General features: G+C 61.0%; 2 protein-coding genes across 9 annotated transcripts; one reads left to right on the forward strand and one right to left on the reverse strand.

The window, feature by feature from the left end:
• Positions 1 to 2,211: 2,211 nt before the first annotated feature.
• Nanos3 (nanos C2HC-type zinc finger 3) lies at positions 2,212 to 6,999 on the forward strand. The gene is made up of 2 exons (XM_003468147.5): positions 2,212 to 6,148; positions 6,780 to 6,999. Exons 1-2 carry the CDS (start codon positions 5,680 to 5,682, stop codon positions 6,845 to 6,847), a joined length of 537 nt encoding a protein of 178 aa, XP_003468195.1. The 5' UTR covers positions 2,212 to 5,679; the 3' UTR covers positions 6,848 to 6,999.
• Positions 7,000 to 7,622: 623 nt separating this feature from the next.
• Brme1 (break repair meiotic recombinase recruitment factor 1) lies at positions 7,623 to 18,648 on the reverse strand. Of its 8 annotated transcripts, none has more exons than XM_063228490.1 (10): positions 18,516 to 18,619; positions 18,136 to 18,204; positions 17,684 to 17,733; positions 14,277 to 14,421; positions 13,359 to 13,437; positions 13,122 to 13,199; positions 10,826 to 11,887; positions 8,564 to 8,655; positions 8,073 to 8,129; positions 7,623 to 7,945 (listed from the first exon to the last, which is right to left on the reverse strand). In XM_063228490.1, the coding sequence occupies exons 3-10, from the start codon at positions 17,712 to 17,714 to the stop codon at positions 7,816 to 7,818; spliced, it is 1,674 nt and encodes a 557-aa protein (XP_063084560.1). In that variant the 5' UTR covers positions 17,715 to 17,733; positions 18,136 to 18,204; positions 18,516 to 18,619; the 3' UTR covers positions 7,623 to 7,815. The 8 variants fall into 8 exon arrangements, with proteins under 8 accessions (XP_063084560.1, XP_063084559.1, XP_063084556.1 ...); XM_063228489.1 differs by having other exon boundaries at positions 18,136 to 18,201; positions 18,516 to 18,579; XM_063228486.1 differs by lacking the exon at positions 17,684 to 17,733 and having other exon boundaries at positions 18,136 to 18,201; positions 18,516 to 18,648.
• Between the last annotated feature and the right edge of the window lie 8 nt (positions 18,649 to 18,656).

Raw genomic sequence — 18,656 nt, forward strand, 5'->3', positions numbered from 1 at the left:
TGGTCCCAGGTCACAGTGTCTGTGGCCCAGTGTCCCCAGGTTCCTGCTGTGTCCTGTTGGTCTCTCGGACCCACTAGGGACCTCGGAGGGGGGATGCAGGTTCATGGGCCTCGCGCTCTGCTCCCGACCTGCGTGGCGTGGGACCCCTTGAACTGTGCACCCCGTGTCTGTCCCCGTGGGCGCGTCCTGTGCTGGGTCTCCAGGGCTCTGGGATCCGAATCCGCGCCCCCAGCCCCACAGTGCACCACCCCGGCTCCCGGGGCCCCGACCCCCGCCCGCCCGCGTGACGCCTTGCATCCCCTGCGCCCGGTCCTCCGCGCGGGTGCGTCTGGGTCCCCGCCCGCCGCGCCCCGCGCCCCGCAGGTGTCCCCGCTTGCGTCCGGGGCCCGGGGCGCGCACGGCCGGCGGGCGGGGTCGGGGCGCGGCGGCTCCGAGGCGGGCGGTGGCCGCGGGGTCCGAGCCCGCCCCGCCCGCCCAAGGCCCGGAGCCGCCGAGAGCCGATTCCGCGCCGGCGCCGCTCCGGGCTTTTCCGGGCGCGGCGTGGAGAGGAGCGGGAGCCGCGCGGGGCGCGAGGTGAGCAGGGCCGAGGCGGCGGGGCGGCCGGGCGGCGGGGACCCCGCGCACCTGCTCGGCCCGCGCCCCGCCCCCCATTGTCGCGGCCCGGGGAGCGGAGGGGGAGGGGCCGGGCCTGCGGTCCCGCCGGGGCCTCCGGGGGCGCCTCCGTGGGCGCGCGTCAGGGGCGGCCCGCGGGGCGCGCTCGGGTCGGGGTCGTGGGGGCCGCGGAGCCCAGGGCACCGGCCCCGCCCCGACCCCCAAGCTCGGGCGGCCGAGCGCTTTGTTCTGGGGCGCAGGGCAAGGAGAGGCCCAGCCCGCCCCCCCTCTCCCCCGCCAAGTTCACGGCCGGTCGGGCGCTCAGGTCTGGTTGTCGCAGGGCTGTCACCAGCACGACCCCTGCAGGGCAGGGCCTGCCGAGGCTTTGTGCTCCGGAACTGGCCCCAAATGGAAAATGGCCCAGGACCGCTTGGGAGCCCCGTTCCGGCTGCAGGCTGCAGGGTCTCTTCCACCGGGACAGGGCCAGGAGAGAAGCCCCCAAAGCCAGGCACTGCACTGTGCCCTGAATACTCTTGTCACCCTAAGTGGCGCCGACCCACGTGCAGTCACCCACAGAGCCTGGCCACGTGGGCTCACACATCACTCTGAAGGCTGGGCCATGCAGGGCCGAGATGCCCTGGAAAATACTGCCACACTGAAGACAGAGGCGACCAGCACTAGTGGCCGCAGTGTGGGACAGGCTTGGGTGGAGAACAGACCCGGAGAGGCAAATACCTACTGTCACACACAGGGTCTCACCTGACTGGCCTTCAACTCCACGAGATCCTCCTGCCTCAGCCTCTGAGTGCTGGGATTACATGGCGTAATGCCTAGCAGCTACTGGGGTCTTCACACTCACACTCACACACATTCACAGTCCCCTGGAACAGCTGCATGCTCCACCACAGCACAGCTGACTCCCAGGCACCTGCGGTGAGGCTGCCACCCACAGGGGATGTCTCAGGGACCTCCCCTGTGCTCCCCTAACTAACACCAATCCTGCCCTCTTAGCCATATCACCAGCGCTCCAGACCGCTTTGAGACCCTCTTGCTAAGTCAGGAGGCTGCCCAGGGCGACCTCCTCCTTGTTGATCCTCCTGCCTCAGCCTCCTGAGTAGGACACTTGTGTGCTCTGCACCTGTTTTGCACAAGGCAGTTTGAAGGACAGGCATAGTGCCGTGAGTGGTGATGGCCAAATCCAGGGCCCCTTAGCACTGGCATTTTAGTGGGGAGCAGGACCAAGGGCAACAGGAACGCAGGCTGACACATGGATTACTGTCAAAACAGACAGCTGTGGATGCCAGACACCCTCTACACCGGTTTACACCCTGAGCCTGACAGGCACCCACAGTACACACACACACACACACACACACACACACACACACACACACACACGGCAGAGAGCTGGCCACCAACAGCAGGTCACCCTCAGGCAGAGCCCCCACGCATGGGTCAACAGAGCCCACCTTGGTCTGCAGCCAGGGTCACCCTGCACCAGGAGCTTCAGGAAAAGCGTCTGGATCCTACCACTTTCTTCTCTGTTACTTGGGATTGAACCCAGGGCTTTCCACTGAGGTACATCTTCAGCCCCCGCCCTTCCCCCCCCCCACCCTTTTTAGTCTTTTTTTTTTCCTGGTGCAGGGTGGGGGAGGGAGTGTTTAGCTAAGTCACCAAATTAAGGTGCCCTGGCTGGGTTGGGACTTGGAATCCTCTGGCCTCACCCTTCCAGAGGGCTGGGATGACGGGAGTGAGCCACTGTGCCTGACTCGATTTCCTGTGAATCAGATCCTCCACCATCCCCAGCTTCAGCCGGAGAGGAGCCAGACCCTCATCCTTCAGTCCTGGCCTTCTAACCCAGTGGGCTGTCGGGGCAGGAAAGTACAGCTGCCTGCCCTGTGCCCACCCTGGACTGGCCAGATGATCCCCTGGTCTGAGCTCTGCCCTGACAGCTGAAAGGGAACCCAAGGTTGTCGTGGGAGGACAGCAGGGAACCCCAGAGGCCACACAGGTGTCACTGAAATGTGGATCCTGGACTGCCAGCCTGGACAGCCTGGGCCCTCGCTGTGACCCCACGGAGACCCCCCTCGAATGGTCTGTCTCCCAAGTCCTGACCCCTCTTCCTCTGCCTGTCAGCGTGCCATACACAAACACACACACAGGTACATGCACTCTGGTACACAACACAGGACTGTTTTGAACTTTGCTTTTCTTTTTTCTTAAAGACAGGTCTTGTCTTGTAGTTCAGGCTGGCCCAGAACTCACTATGTAGCCCAGGCTAGCCTGGAACTCGCAATGACCCTCCTGCCTCAGCCTCCCGAGCGCTGTTGACTTGGGTAGGAATAGATGCAGCAGGCCAGCCTTCCCAGGTACCGTGGGACGGGCGAGGGCTCCCTGGTGGGCTACTACGGAGTGTGGGCAGGGCCCGACCGCAACCCAGGAGCCCCCAGAGGCCCTCGGTCCCCACAGTGAGTTCAGGGAGGGGGAGGGGAGTGACAGGCCAGGGGAGGGTCGGGGTTGCAGGGCCGGCCTCTCCCGGTGGACTCCAAGAGCAGGAGACGGCTGGACAGACACAGGAAGGCGCAGCCAGCCGCTGACTGCGACCCGATTCCAGGGACAAAGAGACAGGCGGCCCCAGATAGCCGCGGAGGGCGGGAAGCGATGCGGAGGACAAAGAGACCGCAGGCAGGGGCGGGGCGACCACGGCCGCGCCCATCCAATTAGCGTCGTTGACCCGCCCCTGCCCGAAGCCACACCCCTGCCCCGCCTCCTGGCGTCCAGACTTTTAGTCCCCTGATGTCCCGGGGTTGGGGCTACCTCGTGCTGGGCCTTCTCACCTCTTACAGGACCAGAGCAAAGCCCTGCGCGGAGAGCCAGCACCCTGACGGAGAAGGGCTGTCCCCAAGACACCCGTACCCCCCACCTCGTGTGACCTCGTGGTTTTTAGTGTCCCAATTGATTTGAGGCTTGAGTTTGGGGGCCAGCTCCATGCAGGCCTGTGGGGGTGCCTTAGAAGGGTCGTCCTGGGGACCTTCAGGGCTGGGATCTGGTGGAGATGCTGGGGCCTTTGGGCCTCAGGCATTGTGGGGTTCACCCAGAGACTGCGCTGGATTGCTTTGGGGTCATGCCAAAGGCTCTCTTGGGTTTGCTTTTTCCTGGGTGCCGTAGGGGACTAGGGTTTTTACTTCCTTTATTTTATTGCATTTATTGTTTTTGGTACCTGGAATGGAACTCACGACCTTGCACTTGCCAGGCAAGCGCTATGCCTCCTAGCTGTCCACCTGCAGTGCAACCACTCACCCACCCTCTGTGGCTGGCCCACCACCCACTCATCCTCTGGGGCTGCCTGCCCTGGGGTAGGCCTGGCTGTTCACAGCAACCCACAGGCACAGGTGGAAAGCAGAGCACTGCATTGTATTGAAGCCTTGTTTATCAGGGCTGCAGAGGCGCAGGAAAGCATTACATTGTATTAAAATGACTTGTTTATCTCTTAGTGCAGCCCTGTCCTCCGGGCTGCCAGACATCCTGGGGTCACTGGGAAACAACTCCTTCCTCTCCCCTTCCTAGACTCTGTGGGCTCAGACCCCCAAGCTGGGGGAGGAGGCAGTACCCCCCCACCCCACCCCCGTCAAGGATGGGATTTCTTCCAATGCCTGATTACTTCTTGTGACCGTCTCTGCTGGTCCCAAATGTAAGGGCTGGCAGTTGGCAACTGCTGTATCAGGACTCAACTCAGGACCTCGCACTTTCCAGGAGGCGCTGTGCCGCTGAGCTACATCCCCAGTACTAAGGGTCCATAGCCCTGGCCCCCTGCTGCACCCCTCTTCGGGTCCCTGAGATGCTGCCCAAGGGTTTGGGGGAACATTCAACCTGTCGGTGAGTTTGGACGACTCAGGCAAACCATCGACCGTTGAGTGGACCCCGAGGCCTGGATCTGCCATCCTCCATCTCGAACCCCACCTCCCTGGGCTGGGGCCATCGTACCCCTAAGGTCACAACCAACATTCATTTCTGTCGTGGGTTGTGAGGACCGCGGCCAGACTCCCAGGGGGATGAATGTCACTGCAGGCGGGGGGGGGTGTGTGGCATGGGACTGGTGGGGAGCCCCCCCCAGTCTGCCCCAGCAGTATTGGGGATTGAGTTCGCAGTGTCTGCGCTGAAGTGCATCCCCAGCTTTGTTTTGTTTTGTACTTCTTGAGACAAGGTCTTGCTTGTCTCATCAATAAACTTAAGACAAGGTCTTAAATCACCCAGGCTGGACTCCAACTTGTGACCCTCCTGTCTCAGCCTCCTAGAGTGTGGTTGCTGGGGGGATCACAGGCTGGGGACCCCTCTCTGAAAGGACATGGTGAGTTTTGCTCAATAAAGTTTTCTTCGATGGCTGGAGGGGCTGTGGATCACAGGGTGGGCAGGGGACGGGTACAGGGTCGCATGGAGGGGTGATGGACGGTTGAGTGGATGGACAGAGGTACAGACTGATTGGAGTGTGCAGGCAGCAGGCCTCTCTGGGAGGGAGAAAGCTGTCAGACCTCAGCTTTGCTGACCTGGGTGCCTGGGTATCTGTCCCAGCCGGGTCACTCCTGGACACAGCCCACCTCTGACCCCTCCTGCCCCAGGGGTTTCCATCTCCCCTCTCTCCAGATAACCAGATAACTGCACTATTCACCCCAAGAGCCCGGGGCAAGACAGAAATTACTAAATTGCTGGTCACCCCAGCTCTGTCTTTAGGGCATGGCAGGGCCCATCACCCTGGGGGAAGCTGGAGGGGAGGTCTCCCACCAGGAACAGCCCCCCAATGACCGGGCCCTGGCCCTGTGTGGGGGCGGTGGGTGCACCCAGCAAGCATCCTGGCCCCCAAGACTTGTGCCTCCAGCAGGTGGAGTGATGGGTCAGCAAGGCCCCCTGGGACCTCATTAGCCTGCGGCCCCTCCTCTCCTCCCAGCCCCTTACAGGTAAAAGGTGGGGAGCAGCCTGGACTCCAGGCTCAGCATCAGAGCAGGGTGGGGGAGCAGGGCTGAGGTGCCTGCTGGGCCGGGAGCCCGGCTGGAGTTCTCCCCTCTGCCCTCTCCTGGAGTGTGGGCACCAGCCATGGGGACCTTTGACTTATGGACAGACTACCTGGGGCTGGCACGCCTGGTTGGGGCTCTGCGTGGGGAAGAGGAGCCTGAGGCCAGGGTGGACCCCCCGCCGGAGCTTCCGGGGAACGCAGCTCCAGAACCAGAAGGCCAGAAACTCAGCCCGGAGCCCGCGGCCGCCCCGGAGCGACTGTGCTCCTTCTGCAAGCATAATGGCGAGTCTCGGGCCATCTACCAGTCTCATGTGCTGAAGGATGAGGCAGGCAGGGTGCTGTGCCCCATTCTGCGCGACTACGTGTGTCCCCAGTGCGGGGCCACCCGCGAGCGCGCCCACACCCGCCGCTTCTGCCCGCTCACCGGCCAGGGCTACACCTCCGTCTACAGCTACACCACCCGCAACTCGGCCGGCAAGCGGGTGGCCCGGCCAGACAAGGCAAGGACACAGGACCCCGGCCACCGCCGAGGAGGAGCAGGAGCAGCAGGTGCCTGGGCTGATGGCTGGGGACCCACGTAAAGGGGACTTGTGTCCTGCGGGAGGTGGGGCTTCTGGGTGCCTCTGCAGGAACCGCAGTCCTCAGCTCAGAGCTTGGGGAGCAGGGAGGTCACGTGGGGTATGAGACAGCGTGTAGGTCAGGCGAGGTGCTGCCCGCCTGTGGCCCCAGTCTTAGGAAGGCTGAGGCAGGAGGGTTACTTGAGTTCCAACTTGAACACAGTGAGCGCAAGGCCAGCCTGTACTATGTAGCCAGACCTTGTCCAGCAGGGAAGGGGAGCCTGGCATCCCTGAGGCGAGAGGGTCACAAATTCAAGCCCAACCTCGGCAACTCGGGATTAGACCAAGATCGTCTCAGTAAAAACCAGCAAAGGCTGCGGATGTGATTCAGTGCGAAGGCCCTGCCTGGGGTGTCCCCCGGGAGCCAGGGCCTGGGTAACGTCCGGGAGCTGGACTCACCCGCCGGCCTGAGGCCGGGCGGCCACGAGGGGGCAGCACGGTCCTGGGCACCAGGAGTCCCCGCTCCTAAGTGACGCCCGCCCTCAGCAGCCTCGCGGGGAACCGCGGTACTGGGGGCGCAGGTCATTGCTACCTACCACGGCCCCCCTGCTTTTCTCCTGCAGGCTCCAAAGGCGCCGGGAAGGCGGCTGCACCTTCGCCCTCCGCCTGCTGCCCCACCACGTCTGCGTAGGGGCTGCACGCAGATGCGACTACACCTGCCTGCGGACCCCAGCTCCGCGGAGGCCGGACTCCAGGGACACGCCCCCACGCCGAAAGCCCAGCCCTTGGACACGCCCCTAGTCTAAGCCCCTACCCTGCATCAATAAACACCACTTTCACGTAGTCTTGGACTCCGTGGCCTTGAGGGGCGGGCACGCCCTTACCCAGCTGCACCCCTAATACTTTAATTTTGGGTCACCCATGGGTGCTCCAGCCTAGGGCCTCAGCCTCATATCTCCCAGGTGCAGCCGTGTGGGGTCGGGCCGGGGTGTGTGGGGGGTGCAGCTTCTCCAGCGGGCTGCCCAGTCCGTGTCTGACTGCCGCCCCCAGCACCACAGTGACCCTCTGAAAAGCAGGCAGCCAGGTATGGCCCTGAACTGGCCTAGTGGGGTCAGGGCTCGGCCCACACCGTCCCCAAGCAGAGGGGACAGGAAGTGGGCTTGAAGGGGACTTGAGCACCCCAGGTCAGGCTTGTGGTGGAGGGGCAGCCCCTGGGGACAGCTGGGCGCAGCCTAGGGTGACCCACAGACTGGAGCAGCTGGGCTGGGACCCAGGTTTGGTGGACACCTAGGTGCTGCCCGGAGCCCATTCCCTGGGCCTTGGGGGTCAGAAGGGAGCTGGGTGGCCACTGCCGGAGGGACGGGGCAGCTGAGCTGAGGTCCCCCTCTTGGCCCCGGTTCCTGCGGGGTGCCAGCCTCCGGGGCTCAAGCCAGGGTATGCCAGAAATCGGTGGGCGTAGGAAGGGGGTTAGGTGGCAGAAAGCCGAGGGGCCGAGAGGCCGCACCATTTATTAAGAGGTAGAAGAGGGAAAATGGACGGTGAGGCAGTCCCGCGCTGTCCCCAGAAACCCCGGCCACCCTCCTGCATCCGTCTTGGGGAGGTGACTTCAGCCGGGATTGCAGACGGCACTGGTGGAGCAAAGCAGTGCGGCACAGAGGCCTACAAGTCCCGCCGGGGCCGCTCGTCGTGCGCCATGGCCGCCTTGGCCGGGCAGGACGCAGGCCGGGCCTTCCTGGGGCCAAGGCGCCTGAAGGTTTCCAGGTCTCGGTGGGCGCTCATGATCAAGCGGCTGGGGCCACATGTGCCACCGTCAGAGCCACTTCGGTGTCCCTGTCCCCACCCACCCCCGCCAGGGACCCCCACCCTCAGGGCCTATGCACAAGAGCCCAGCCTCAGTTTCTCCCCGAACCCCTTACTTGAGGTTGGAGAGCTCCACGATGAGGCCCCGCACTGTGTCCGAGGCGTCCTCCATCCTGGGGGGAAGGGAGGACCCAGCTCCTACCAACGCCTTCACTGGACCCAGGAACCCGCACCTGCCATCCCCACCCCATGTGCACCTCCCAATTGCAGGGCCTCTGCCTCTCCAGACTCTGCCCCAGCCGCAGGGGCCTTAACCTGTCCCCACCTGCTGCGGTCACCTGGGATTCCAGGCCCTGTCAGCTCGGTCCCTTGGGAGACCCTGGCTCCATCACACCCTGCACACCCTGTTGGACCTCGGAGGGGCCACTTTGCCACTTTGCCCAACCTGCATTCTGCACCCAGAGGTTGTGTGTAGCCCGGGATGGGCTGCTCTGCTGGGGGATCCCTTACCCAGGACAGGCGAAACAGTGGGCCAGGCCATTTGACAGCCAGGCCCTGCTGCCCTACTGGGCAGGGACTGGGGTGCAGGCTCCCTGCCCACACCTACCTTGGCTGAGCCTCTGTCTCCGGGACTCGGTCCCCCCGACTGGTGCCCAGGCTGGGCCAGCAGAGGACCGACTCGTTCCCTGCGGGATGTTCCTGCAGAGACAGGCAGAGGGTGAGTGGCCCAGCCCGGCACAGGAGAGAAGTTCTGGTGACAGGTGGCAGCCTCACTTGAACAGGGACACACAGGACCTGGGGCAGTGAGGCCGGCGCTCCTCCTCCAGCTTTGGGTCCTGGCCTCCACTGTGGACTCTCTGATGAGTTCCAAGGCCCTGAAGACTGCTGCAGGGCCGGGGTGTTCCCCTTTTTGGTGGGGTGGGGGGATACAGTACTGGTGATTAAAGCCAGGGGCTTCTCACACCTCCAGCTCTTTTTTAAAAAATCTGAGATGGAGCCAGGGATTTAGCTCAGTGGCATAAGTGCCTGCCCAGCAAGCGTGAGGTTGTGAGTTCAATCCCTGGTATTGCAAAAAAAAAAAAAAAAATCTGAGATGGCCTGGCTAAGTTACTAAGCTATGTGCTGGGCTTGAACTTGTGACCCTCCTGCCTCAGCCTCCCGAGGGCCTGGAAGGAGCCCGTCCTGATGAAGGCAGAGGGAAGGGAGCCTGCATCCGAGGGAACACAGGCACACTCTGCACCATCTGGAGGTCACCAGCGGGGTGCAGGCCAGGCTAGGCTCGAGCAGAGTGGCCTGTCCCCAAACGCCAGTGTGAAGGTCAGGCTGGGACCCCACTGGGGTTGCATAGGCAGCCTGGGTCTCCGGTCTAGCGGAGAGTGCTGAGCACCCTGGCTATGGGTGACCAGTGCGTGACAAGGAGCCGGGAGGTGCTCGGGAATCTTTCTTTCCAGCCAATGGAACCGGGGCTGTGCATACCCCAACCGCACCCCGAGATGGGTGCATACGGAGGGGCAGGGACACAGCTTGCACTCTGAGGAGGAGGAGGCCCGCGGTGGTCTGGATGGGAGACCCCGTGCATCCCACCATCGCCGTGGGCCCAGTGTCTGCGGCTGTCCACTTCCACCACCTTCACAGTGCCCCGCCCCTCCCTGCTTGGTGGCTGCAGAGCGCACCCTGCTGGCTGGTGCTGCCCGTCCGGTGTCCGGTTTGGCCGCCCACGGGCTGGCTGTTTTCCTTTCCTCCTCCTCCCTCCTGCCGCTCTGAACTGGAACCCGGGGCCTCACCCATGCTAGGTGGAAGCCCCAGCCCCTCGCTGGCTGCTGCTGCTTCAGAGCCGCGCGGCAGGAAGCATTTGTCTGTGCATAGCCACGGGCTGTGTCCCAGAAAGCCTCTCCAGGAGCAGAGAGGGGCCGCGCTCAGGGCGGGGTGCCAGGGTCGCCCCAGTGGGCAGTCGCCTGGGCTGCTCTGTCTACTGCTGGCACGAGGGAGGCGCGGCTACACACGTGCAAGCCTGGCATCTGTCACCCCAGCACACTGGGAGGCTGAGGCAGGAGGGTTTCAAGCTTAAGCCCTCCCTGGACAACTTAGTGACCCAGAGACCCTGGGTTCAATCCCAGAACCAGAAACAACACTGTTCACCAAGTGACTGTTAAGGGGGTGGACAGCTTGGCGGACAGCACTCACCCCAGTGAGCCCCGCCTCCCAGCGTGCACCAGGCTCACTGCCCAGGGACTAAGGCCCCCACAGGTCTGCTGCCTGCCCCGACAGGCTGGGGATCAGCAGGCCGGGTGACGCGGCCTTGACAGAAGGGAGGCCCTGGTGGACCCTCTGTGGGCCTCCCCGAGACCCCTCCCAGCCTGACTGGGCCTGTGTGTGGGGTCCTGTGAAGGGGACCCTGGGCCACAGTGGGCCAGGCACCTCCCATCCCCTGGGACACCTGGACCCCTTATCTTCTCCCGCCACAGGAGTCTCTCTCTGAGCTGCCAATGGGACGTGAACCTCAATCCTCCTGCTCCAGCCTCCCAGGAGCGCCAGGGTGTGACAGACCAGCGCTTCCACATCCTGCCAGGTCCGAGGGTCTTTTCCAGGCCAGCACCCGAATCCCTTCCCCAGGCTGACTCCCCAAGGAGGTCATGCTGCTTCTCCAAGTCACCCAAGCCTCATGCCTTCTACCCACAGGAGCCTGGAGACAGGGTTGCAGCAGGTGGACACGAAGCTGCGGGCACTGGCACCCCAGGGGCTCTGGTTAAAGCAGGGGAGGCCTCGGAGTGACAGAAGTACCCAACTGTCACCATCCTGGGTCCCTCAGCAGCCACACATAAGGGTGGGTCTCTTTCAGAAAGGCAGCCTGCCCTGGGGATGCCCTTACCTGCTCTGCCGGGGTTTCCAAGCCAGGGGCATCCAGTGCGGCCTGCAGTTGGCTGTCAGGAAGGAAGTCCAGCTCCATGGCCAGGGTCTCTGGCCACCCAGCCTGGTCTGCAAGGTCCAGAGGGTGCTGGCATGGGTCTGGTGGGGGTGTGGGTGCTTCCAGACCTCCCTGGCAGACTCTGGCCTCCTGGAAAGGGCCCTTGGTGGCAGCGCTGGACCCCACACAGCTTCCCCCAAGGTGCTGGCCGTCCGACTCCACTGCCCATCTGTCTTCGAGCTGTGCTGTTCCCGCCCACTCCACAGCAGGACCAGGGGCTTGTGTGTGATCACTGCTTGGGCCCAGGTCTGGTGCTGGGTCTTGGGCATCCACAGCAGGCTCTGGGTTTCCTGGAACTGCAGCCTGAAGGACTGTGGGGCTCCCTGGGCTGTCTCTGGGGGGCTGCTCTTCTGGCCCTGCCTCCCCCTGGCCTCCTGGGGTCTCCTCACATACAGACCTGCAGCCCGGTGGGGTCTGCTCCCTGGGACAGGCAGGTGGCTGGGCCATTCCCAGGGCCCCCGGGTCTGTCCTGGTGGCATCTGTGCCTGTGTCTGCTGTGACAGTGGTCCCCAGGGGGGCACCTGCCTGCCCGCCTGCCCCTCTGGGTGTTGAAGCCCAGGCCTTCATGCACAGTGTGGCCAAGGAGGGAGTGGGCACAGGGGTGCTGGAGATGCCAACTCCTCCTCCCAGGGTACCAGGCAGGGCGCCGGCCTCCTGGGTGTCACCATGGTCTAGCTTCGTCCCCTCAGCACCACTGCAAGGCAGCTGTCCTTCTGGTCCACCCAGCCCCTGAGCCCCCTCGGGCACAGGGCTGCCCCTGTCCCCGCTGTCCAGCACACTGGCCCCTTGCTCTTTCCCTGGGTCCTGGCCAGCCGTCTTGGGGCTGTAGGCTGCGGCTCCCTCTTCAGACACAGGGCTCCCGGGCTTCCAGCCACTCCACGTGGGCTGGGAGCTGTCCGCCGGCATCTGAGCTCCTGGACCCGGAGATCCCTCCAGCTCTGGGGCGCCGGGGCTGTGCATGGCTTCCTGCACACAGAGAGAAACTGAGTCCCCAGGCCTCTGCCAGGAGCCCCCTAAAGGCTTTCCCCGCCGGCTCTACTCGTATCCCGTTCCACGCCCTGTACTGTGCACCCCTACAGCACCAGTGCCCACAGAGCTCCATGCCACTGCCAGACAAGGAATGGGAAGTGGACTGGGCGCCCTGAACCCCTGCTGGCACCAGGTTCCACTCCCTGTGGGCGCCAAGCCCCAGGCAAGAAGATCAGGGCTGCAAACTCCAGGTGGCCAGGCAGGGTGGGGACGCTGATGGGACGGTATTTCAGACACCCCAGCTTGGATAACATCCACCCCTGAGGAGCTAAGCCAGCCAGGGGGCGACCCCAGCTCAGGGGGCTGGAGCCGGAGGTCAGCTTAGTGGGACTCTGTCCCAAAATAAAAAGCTTTAAAAAGTAAAAATAAAAAAGGGCTGGGGATGTAGCTCAGTGTTCCCCAGCAATGCAAGAAAAATCGGGTGGGGTGGGAGGAGAGGGGAGACCATGGATCTCCGGACCTGCAACACAGAAGAAGAAGACACCCGTCTCCTCCACTGTAAAGCTACACTGTGTCCCCTCACTCTGCTGCGGATTCCGCACCTCTTCCTCACGGAGGGCTGCATCTCCATCGCCACGGTCACCCAGGGCCCCTGTCCAGCTTCGCACATCCCCTCTGTGCCTGCCCACCCCACCTCGGGACCTGGCACCCGCTCCTCTGACCCACATGTTTTCCCATCACTAATTTGCTGCTTTTTTTTTTTTTTTTTTTGTCTTTTTCCTTTTTATTGGTACCAGGGACTGGGGATCGAACTCATGACTGCCTGCTTGCAAGGCAGGCACTTATGCTGCCGAGCTAAATCCCCAGCCCCTAATTTGCTGCTTTTTACTGCTGAAACTGCAGTGTCCCCAGTGTGAGGCCATTGCCATCCTCTCTCAGGGACACTGTGACCCCTCTAGCGCATGACCTCAAGGGCTCCAGGACAGAGCTATGGCTGCCTCTCGGGGGACACAGGCAACATGGGGGCGCCCACCACCCGGGTTTGGACAGCAGGGGTATACACTGTAATCCCAGTGACTGGGAAGGCTGAGGCAGGAGGATCACATGTTCAAGGCCAATCTGGGCCACTCTGAGAACTGGTCTCGAATAAAAGGGGCCAGGGGCAAAGGCTCAAACTGCCAGGACTGTAAGGCCTCACTGGGCCCAGGCCCAGGCCCAGGCTAAGGCTCACCGGGCTGACGGCCTTGCTCTCCAGGTCCTCCACTCTCCTCTCTGCTTTCCTCCCCACCGACTTCCTGGGTCTTGCAAACTGCGGGACAAACCTCCCAGGTGAGCAGAGAGGGAGAAGGATGTGTCCTAGAAAGCAGCCCGGGCTTCTCCCTCCACAGCCTCCGACTCCACCCTCTCCAGCTGTGCCCGTCTCGGGCTCACTGCTGCCTGTGACAGACTGCACTGCAGAGCGGCTCACCTGGGAGGCGGAAAGGAGGGCGGTTTCTTTCTCCAGGGGCCCCGGGAAGGAGGCAGCTGCAGGCTCCCCTTCCAAGAAGCTGGCAGAGAGAGACACAATGCAGCGGGGGCCAGGTCCTTTGACACTGGTGCTGGAACTCAAACTCGAAACTTTGTGCTTGCCAGGCAGGCACTGGGCTGCCGAACCACCTCCCCGGCCCACTCTGCCTCTCCTGATACTGTTACTGCTTGTTTCCTGTGGCAGGGACTCCAGATACAGTTCAGGTTGGACTTGAACTCTGCTGTGCAGCCCAGGTAGAGACCCTCCCGCCGCCTTCATTAGTGCTGGGGTCTCAGGCGTCATTGAGGCCACACTCAGCTACACCCCCACACTCAGCCCCGCCAGGGGTGGAGCTCAGGGGTACAGCCCTTGCTAGCACATGCCCTGGGTCCTAACGCAGCACCCCAAATACAAACATTTATCTCAGAGTGCCTTGATCTGAGGAGCTAATAAAGCATTTATCAGTACCCTGCCCACTAAGCACTGTTATTTTTTTCTGTTTTGAAAATGGAATTAAGCTCACAGCCTTCACACTGAGTCCACCCTCTGCCCCTTTTTATCCTTTTTGCTTTGAGACAGAGTCTGACCAAGTTGCTACATTGCCCAGGCTGGCCTCAACCTTGCAACCCTCCTGCCTCAGCCTCCCAGCATGCTTGGGTCACGGCCCACACCTGGCTGGCTCCTCCCTTTTGCAGTGGGGAGAAGGAATAAAGAGCAGGGATTTGACCAGCACAGCATCAAGCTGCACTCAGGGACCCTGAACAACTGTGTCACCTGTGCCTGGGGTGAAAATCACAGCCTGTCCCACAGTGAGGAAAGCCCAGTGCAACAGGCACCCAGGCCCGACCTGGGAGGCTTCCGGACGCCTGAGCCACCCACCTGGAGACAGCCAGCCCAGGCTCCTGCCTGCTGGGCTCTTCGGGGGCAGTGGATGTCGGGCTGCCTCCTGACAGCATGGAGCTCGGGGAGCCTCCCTCAGCATCTCCAGGGCGAGGGTTCTTGGGAGGCTTTTGGGGATGGACCCCTGGTCAGAGAGAGAGAGGAAGGGGTCAAGGTGCTGGGGGTGGGTGCTATCACCCATAGCTGGCAGCGGGACAGGGTTGGGCCCCTGGGGTACTACACAGGCACCCCAGTTAGGATATCTGGTCCCCCACTGAGCTAGAATCCCCAAGTGGTGCCAGGTGCATAGCAGGCATGGGAGGTCACCCAGCTCCTCTGCGGGGTCTCCCTGGCCAGCCCCTGCTGGCTCCTCTACGCTCCATGGCTTCCCTGGATAGCTGCGGAGTCTGGCACCAGCTCCTGTGTGCCCTGCTACCCCCGCTGCAGGCGGCCTTGTGCTTTCCTGTGGACCCCAGTGGCTGAGAGACATCAGGGAAACTGCTGGTGCCCACCGTCACCAGGGGCAGAGGACACGCATGACCTGGAGGTCCACTCCATGTGACCATGCGGGCCAGCTGCTCGGGGACAGTGGGACTGAGGGGATGGGACTGAGTGTGCCCCTCAGGCCCCTGCCACCACTGACGGCCAGTGACGGCCTGGAGGTGGCTGTGATGGGCGCAGCTCAGGAGTGAGCAAAGGCTTCCCTAGCCGGGGCCCTGAGTGCCATCACCAGCACTGCTGAAAGCAAGGACGTAAAAAGAAAAGAAAGCACTTGTTAGTGTCTGTTTGTTGAATGAATGAAAGCCTCTGGTGCAGAATCCACAATCCTCCTGGGCCTGGGAGACAGGCCCAGCCCTGGCCTCACCTAGGCCTGAGTTCAAGAACAAACAGCATGCATGGCAGTGTTTATAATCCCGCCACACGGGAGGCTGAGGCAGGACTACCAGGAGTTTGAGACCTGCTTGAACTACACTGTCCTAACTTGTGTTTCTTTTTTCTTCTTGGCTTTTTGGGACAGGGTCTCGTTATGCAGCCCTGGCTGGCCTCAATCTTGCATCCATCCTCCTGCCTTAGCTTCCCGAGTGTCGGAGTGATGATGGGTGTGTATCGCCACACCTAGCAACTTGTATGGATTCTGAGGATGGCCTGAGTGGTAAAGGAGCTTGGATATCATCTTATAAATGAGGTTACACAACCAAGATGGGCTCCATTTCAGTGCCAGACCCCCAGACTGAAGTGTCCTGGGGCATTTACAGAGCACCTACTATGGACTGGGCTTCCAATTATGCAAGAGGAGGAACAAACGAATAATCCCAGGCCGTGCCTTCCTGGGGTTCCGTCTAAGCAGTTCTTAAGAAGCTCCCCATTCACACATGCCCACTTTTAACTGTGTCACCCCAGCGACTACCTGCTTAGCCGGAAGAACCCTCCCTCCCCCAGAACAGACCCCGAGGGTCTCCAGGACTGGTATCGAGGTCCTGCCCACAGCCCACAGCCCGCAGCCCTCCAGCGCTGGGTCCCCCAGGATGTGCCTCGTGGACGTGGCTTACACAACAGCTTCTCGCCTGGTGGTCTGCCAGAAAAAGGCAGAGAAAAGCACAGCTCTATTTACTGGGTTCCTTCAGATTGATCCCCGAACACCAGCTCGCCCCGCTGGTTCAATGGAGCTTTGTGGCCAAATGAAAAGCAAAACCATCATCAACAGCGCAGGGCCGCCCACTTCCTTCCTGTGACCCAGCCCCGAGGGACTGATTTAGGAGAAAAATAAGATAGAACCTTGTGTCCAACAGCAAAGACGAAGGATGCGGGCGGGATCCCAGCCCATCTGCAGCCAGCCCTGGAGACCCTCGGGGGCCAGGCCAAGAGAGGCCCCAGAGGACCTGTCACGGGTGGGCCTGGCTGTCCCCTGCCTTCTCCTCCAAGCCCAGACATCCTACATCTCAGGCGGCCTGTGCTCACTCCACATAAAACATGTTTTACCTGTTACCCTGTCTTCCGCTTCACATCAGGGAAATCAGAAGCCACACTCTGAATTTCACTTTGTGAGCAAAGAAGTTATTTCTACCTCTTAAAGCGGTTCAGTTAACATAGACGATGACAGGGGAACCATCAAGTCACTCTAGGGAATGCTCGGTGTTTTTCAAACCTTTTTGGTGGTCCATACCAAGCAAGCACTCTACACGTGTAGCACATTGACAAGTGAAACTGATCACAATTAAACTGAGTAGTAAAAAACACAAGGGGCAGATTAGCAGAGTAGGTGAACGGTCCATTTTCCAAAATAAACACTGGCGAAGCGTATGCCTAGCCCTCTATGTAAATGGGTTCCTATCCACAGATGTAAGCAACCACCTTTAGAAAATCTCTGGGAGGACTGGGGATTTAGCTCAGTGGCATAAGCACCTGCCTGGCAAGTGTGAGATTGTGAGTTTGATCCCTGGTACCCCAAGGAAAAAAAATCTCTGGGAAAAAAAAAATACATCCACCCAATGGGAGTGGCACATGTTTGAAATCCCAGCACTGTAGGAGGCTGAGGCAGGAGGATACAAAGTTCAATCTCAGCCTGGTAATTTTAGCAACTTGAAATCCTTGAAATTAAAAATTGGCTAGGGGAAGGGCAAAAGGCCAGGGATCAATCCTCCATACCACAAGTATCAAAAATAAATAAATTAATTTAAATGAAGAGTTGGGATAAATAAAAATGTTTGGCTCCAGTGTGAACACTGAGCCACACAGCAGGTGGGCCTCAAAGCACATCAGTATCTGTTACCTTGTGCAGCTGGAACCCACTGCACTGATGGTGAACCAAAAACTTCCACTTTTTACTGTATCACACCTTTGTCTGTAATTTGTACTTTTCCTAGTAGCTGTTATTAAATCTTCATTTTCTTTTAGGGATGCTGAGGCAGTCAGGTCAGCATTTCTGCAACACCAGGCCCACAACTCTCCTGTGAGCAGAAGCAGCAATCCAGAAGTGCTGACCACATCGGTGCAGGGCTGTCCTACTCAGGAGGCTGAGGCAGGAGGATCCCTGCAGCCCAGGAGTGTGAGGCCAGCAGGAGCCAACGTAGAGAGACCCTGTCTCTTTAAAATAAATAAATAAATATAAATAAAAATAAAAATGCCACCTTGAGGCTAGAGGTGCAGCATCCTGGTGGAAAGTTTGCCTAAGTGTAAGGAAGGCCTCCAGCTCCATCCACAGCATCAAAAAAAGAAAGAAAGAGGGGCTGGGGATTTAGCTCAGTGGCATAAGCACCTGCCTTGCAAGCAGGCAGTCGTGAGTTGGATCCCCGGTACCGATAAAAAGGGAAAAGACCAAAAAAAAAAAAACAAAAAAACAAAAACAAAAAAAAAAAAACCCTATATAAAACAAGAAAGAAAAAAACCACACTAACTTAACCAAATACCTGCGGTCCGAAGTCTCTTCCTCTTGTTCATTCTATCTCCCTGGAGAAATCTGCAAACAACAGACTCCCTCTTACAAGGGGCAGCCCTGGCTCCATCTGCCAGCAGAGGTCCTGGCTGAGGACTGAGGGATCACCTCTGCCAGCCCCATCTGGTGCCCCCTGAGGCAGGGGACCCTGGGACTCAGGACACAGACCTCCACGCTGTAGGGTACCTTGGGAACCCCGGGACCCAGCACACAGCCCTCCATGCTGTGGGGGGCCCCAGGACCCAGCCCTCCACGCTGTGGGGCACCTGGGGACCCCAACTCTGTGTGCGGGACTGGGGTGTCGGGGTCCTTCTTCCTGAGAAGCCATCGGGAGCCCTGAGGATCCGCGGGGGACGCCTGGCCTGGGGGGCAGGGTTGTCCTTGGCTTCTTCCCACCTTGAAGACCAATGGGGAACCCCAACCGACCTGGGCCACAGAAGCTGTCCAAGTCCCTCCTCTGTCCCCAGCAGGAAGAACGAGGGCTTCGTGGGCCTGCTGAGGAATAGGTCATTCGATTACTGTAAATTACGATCACTCTTTTTTTTTTTTTTAAAGAAAATGGCAACACTGGCCGTCGGGGACCGCGGGGACTCCTGGAGACCAGGCACGAGAGATCGACCACACACTGGCACTACGACCACCAAAAAGCGCAGCCCGGGAGGTCCGTGCTGGGCAGAGGTTGCGCGCGCACAGAAAACCCCGCGCCACCTATGCCCTCACACCTCCGGGCCCCGCGCCTCCTTCCCGCGCCCCACGACGCTCCGCCCCGCGCACGCGCAGTACCAGCGGCGGGGGGAGGGGCTCACACTCGCGCATGCTCTGTTCCTTATCCGCGCAGCCTGTGGCACCGCCCGCCGCACCGCCATCAGGCGCATGCGCTTCCGCGCACCGCCTCTCGGGAGATGTAGTTTCGACGAGGCGGCCCCGGTGAGTCCGGGAGTGGCGCT

This window comes from Cavia porcellus, unplaced genomic scaffold (assembly GCF_034190915.1).
Source record: "Cavia porcellus strain 051 isolate PalLab524CR breed Dunkin Hartley unplaced genomic scaffold, mCavPor4.1 scaffold_17, whole genome shotgun sequence".
Classification (NCBI taxonomy): domain Eukaryota; kingdom Metazoa; phylum Chordata; class Mammalia; order Rodentia; family Caviidae; genus Cavia; species Cavia porcellus.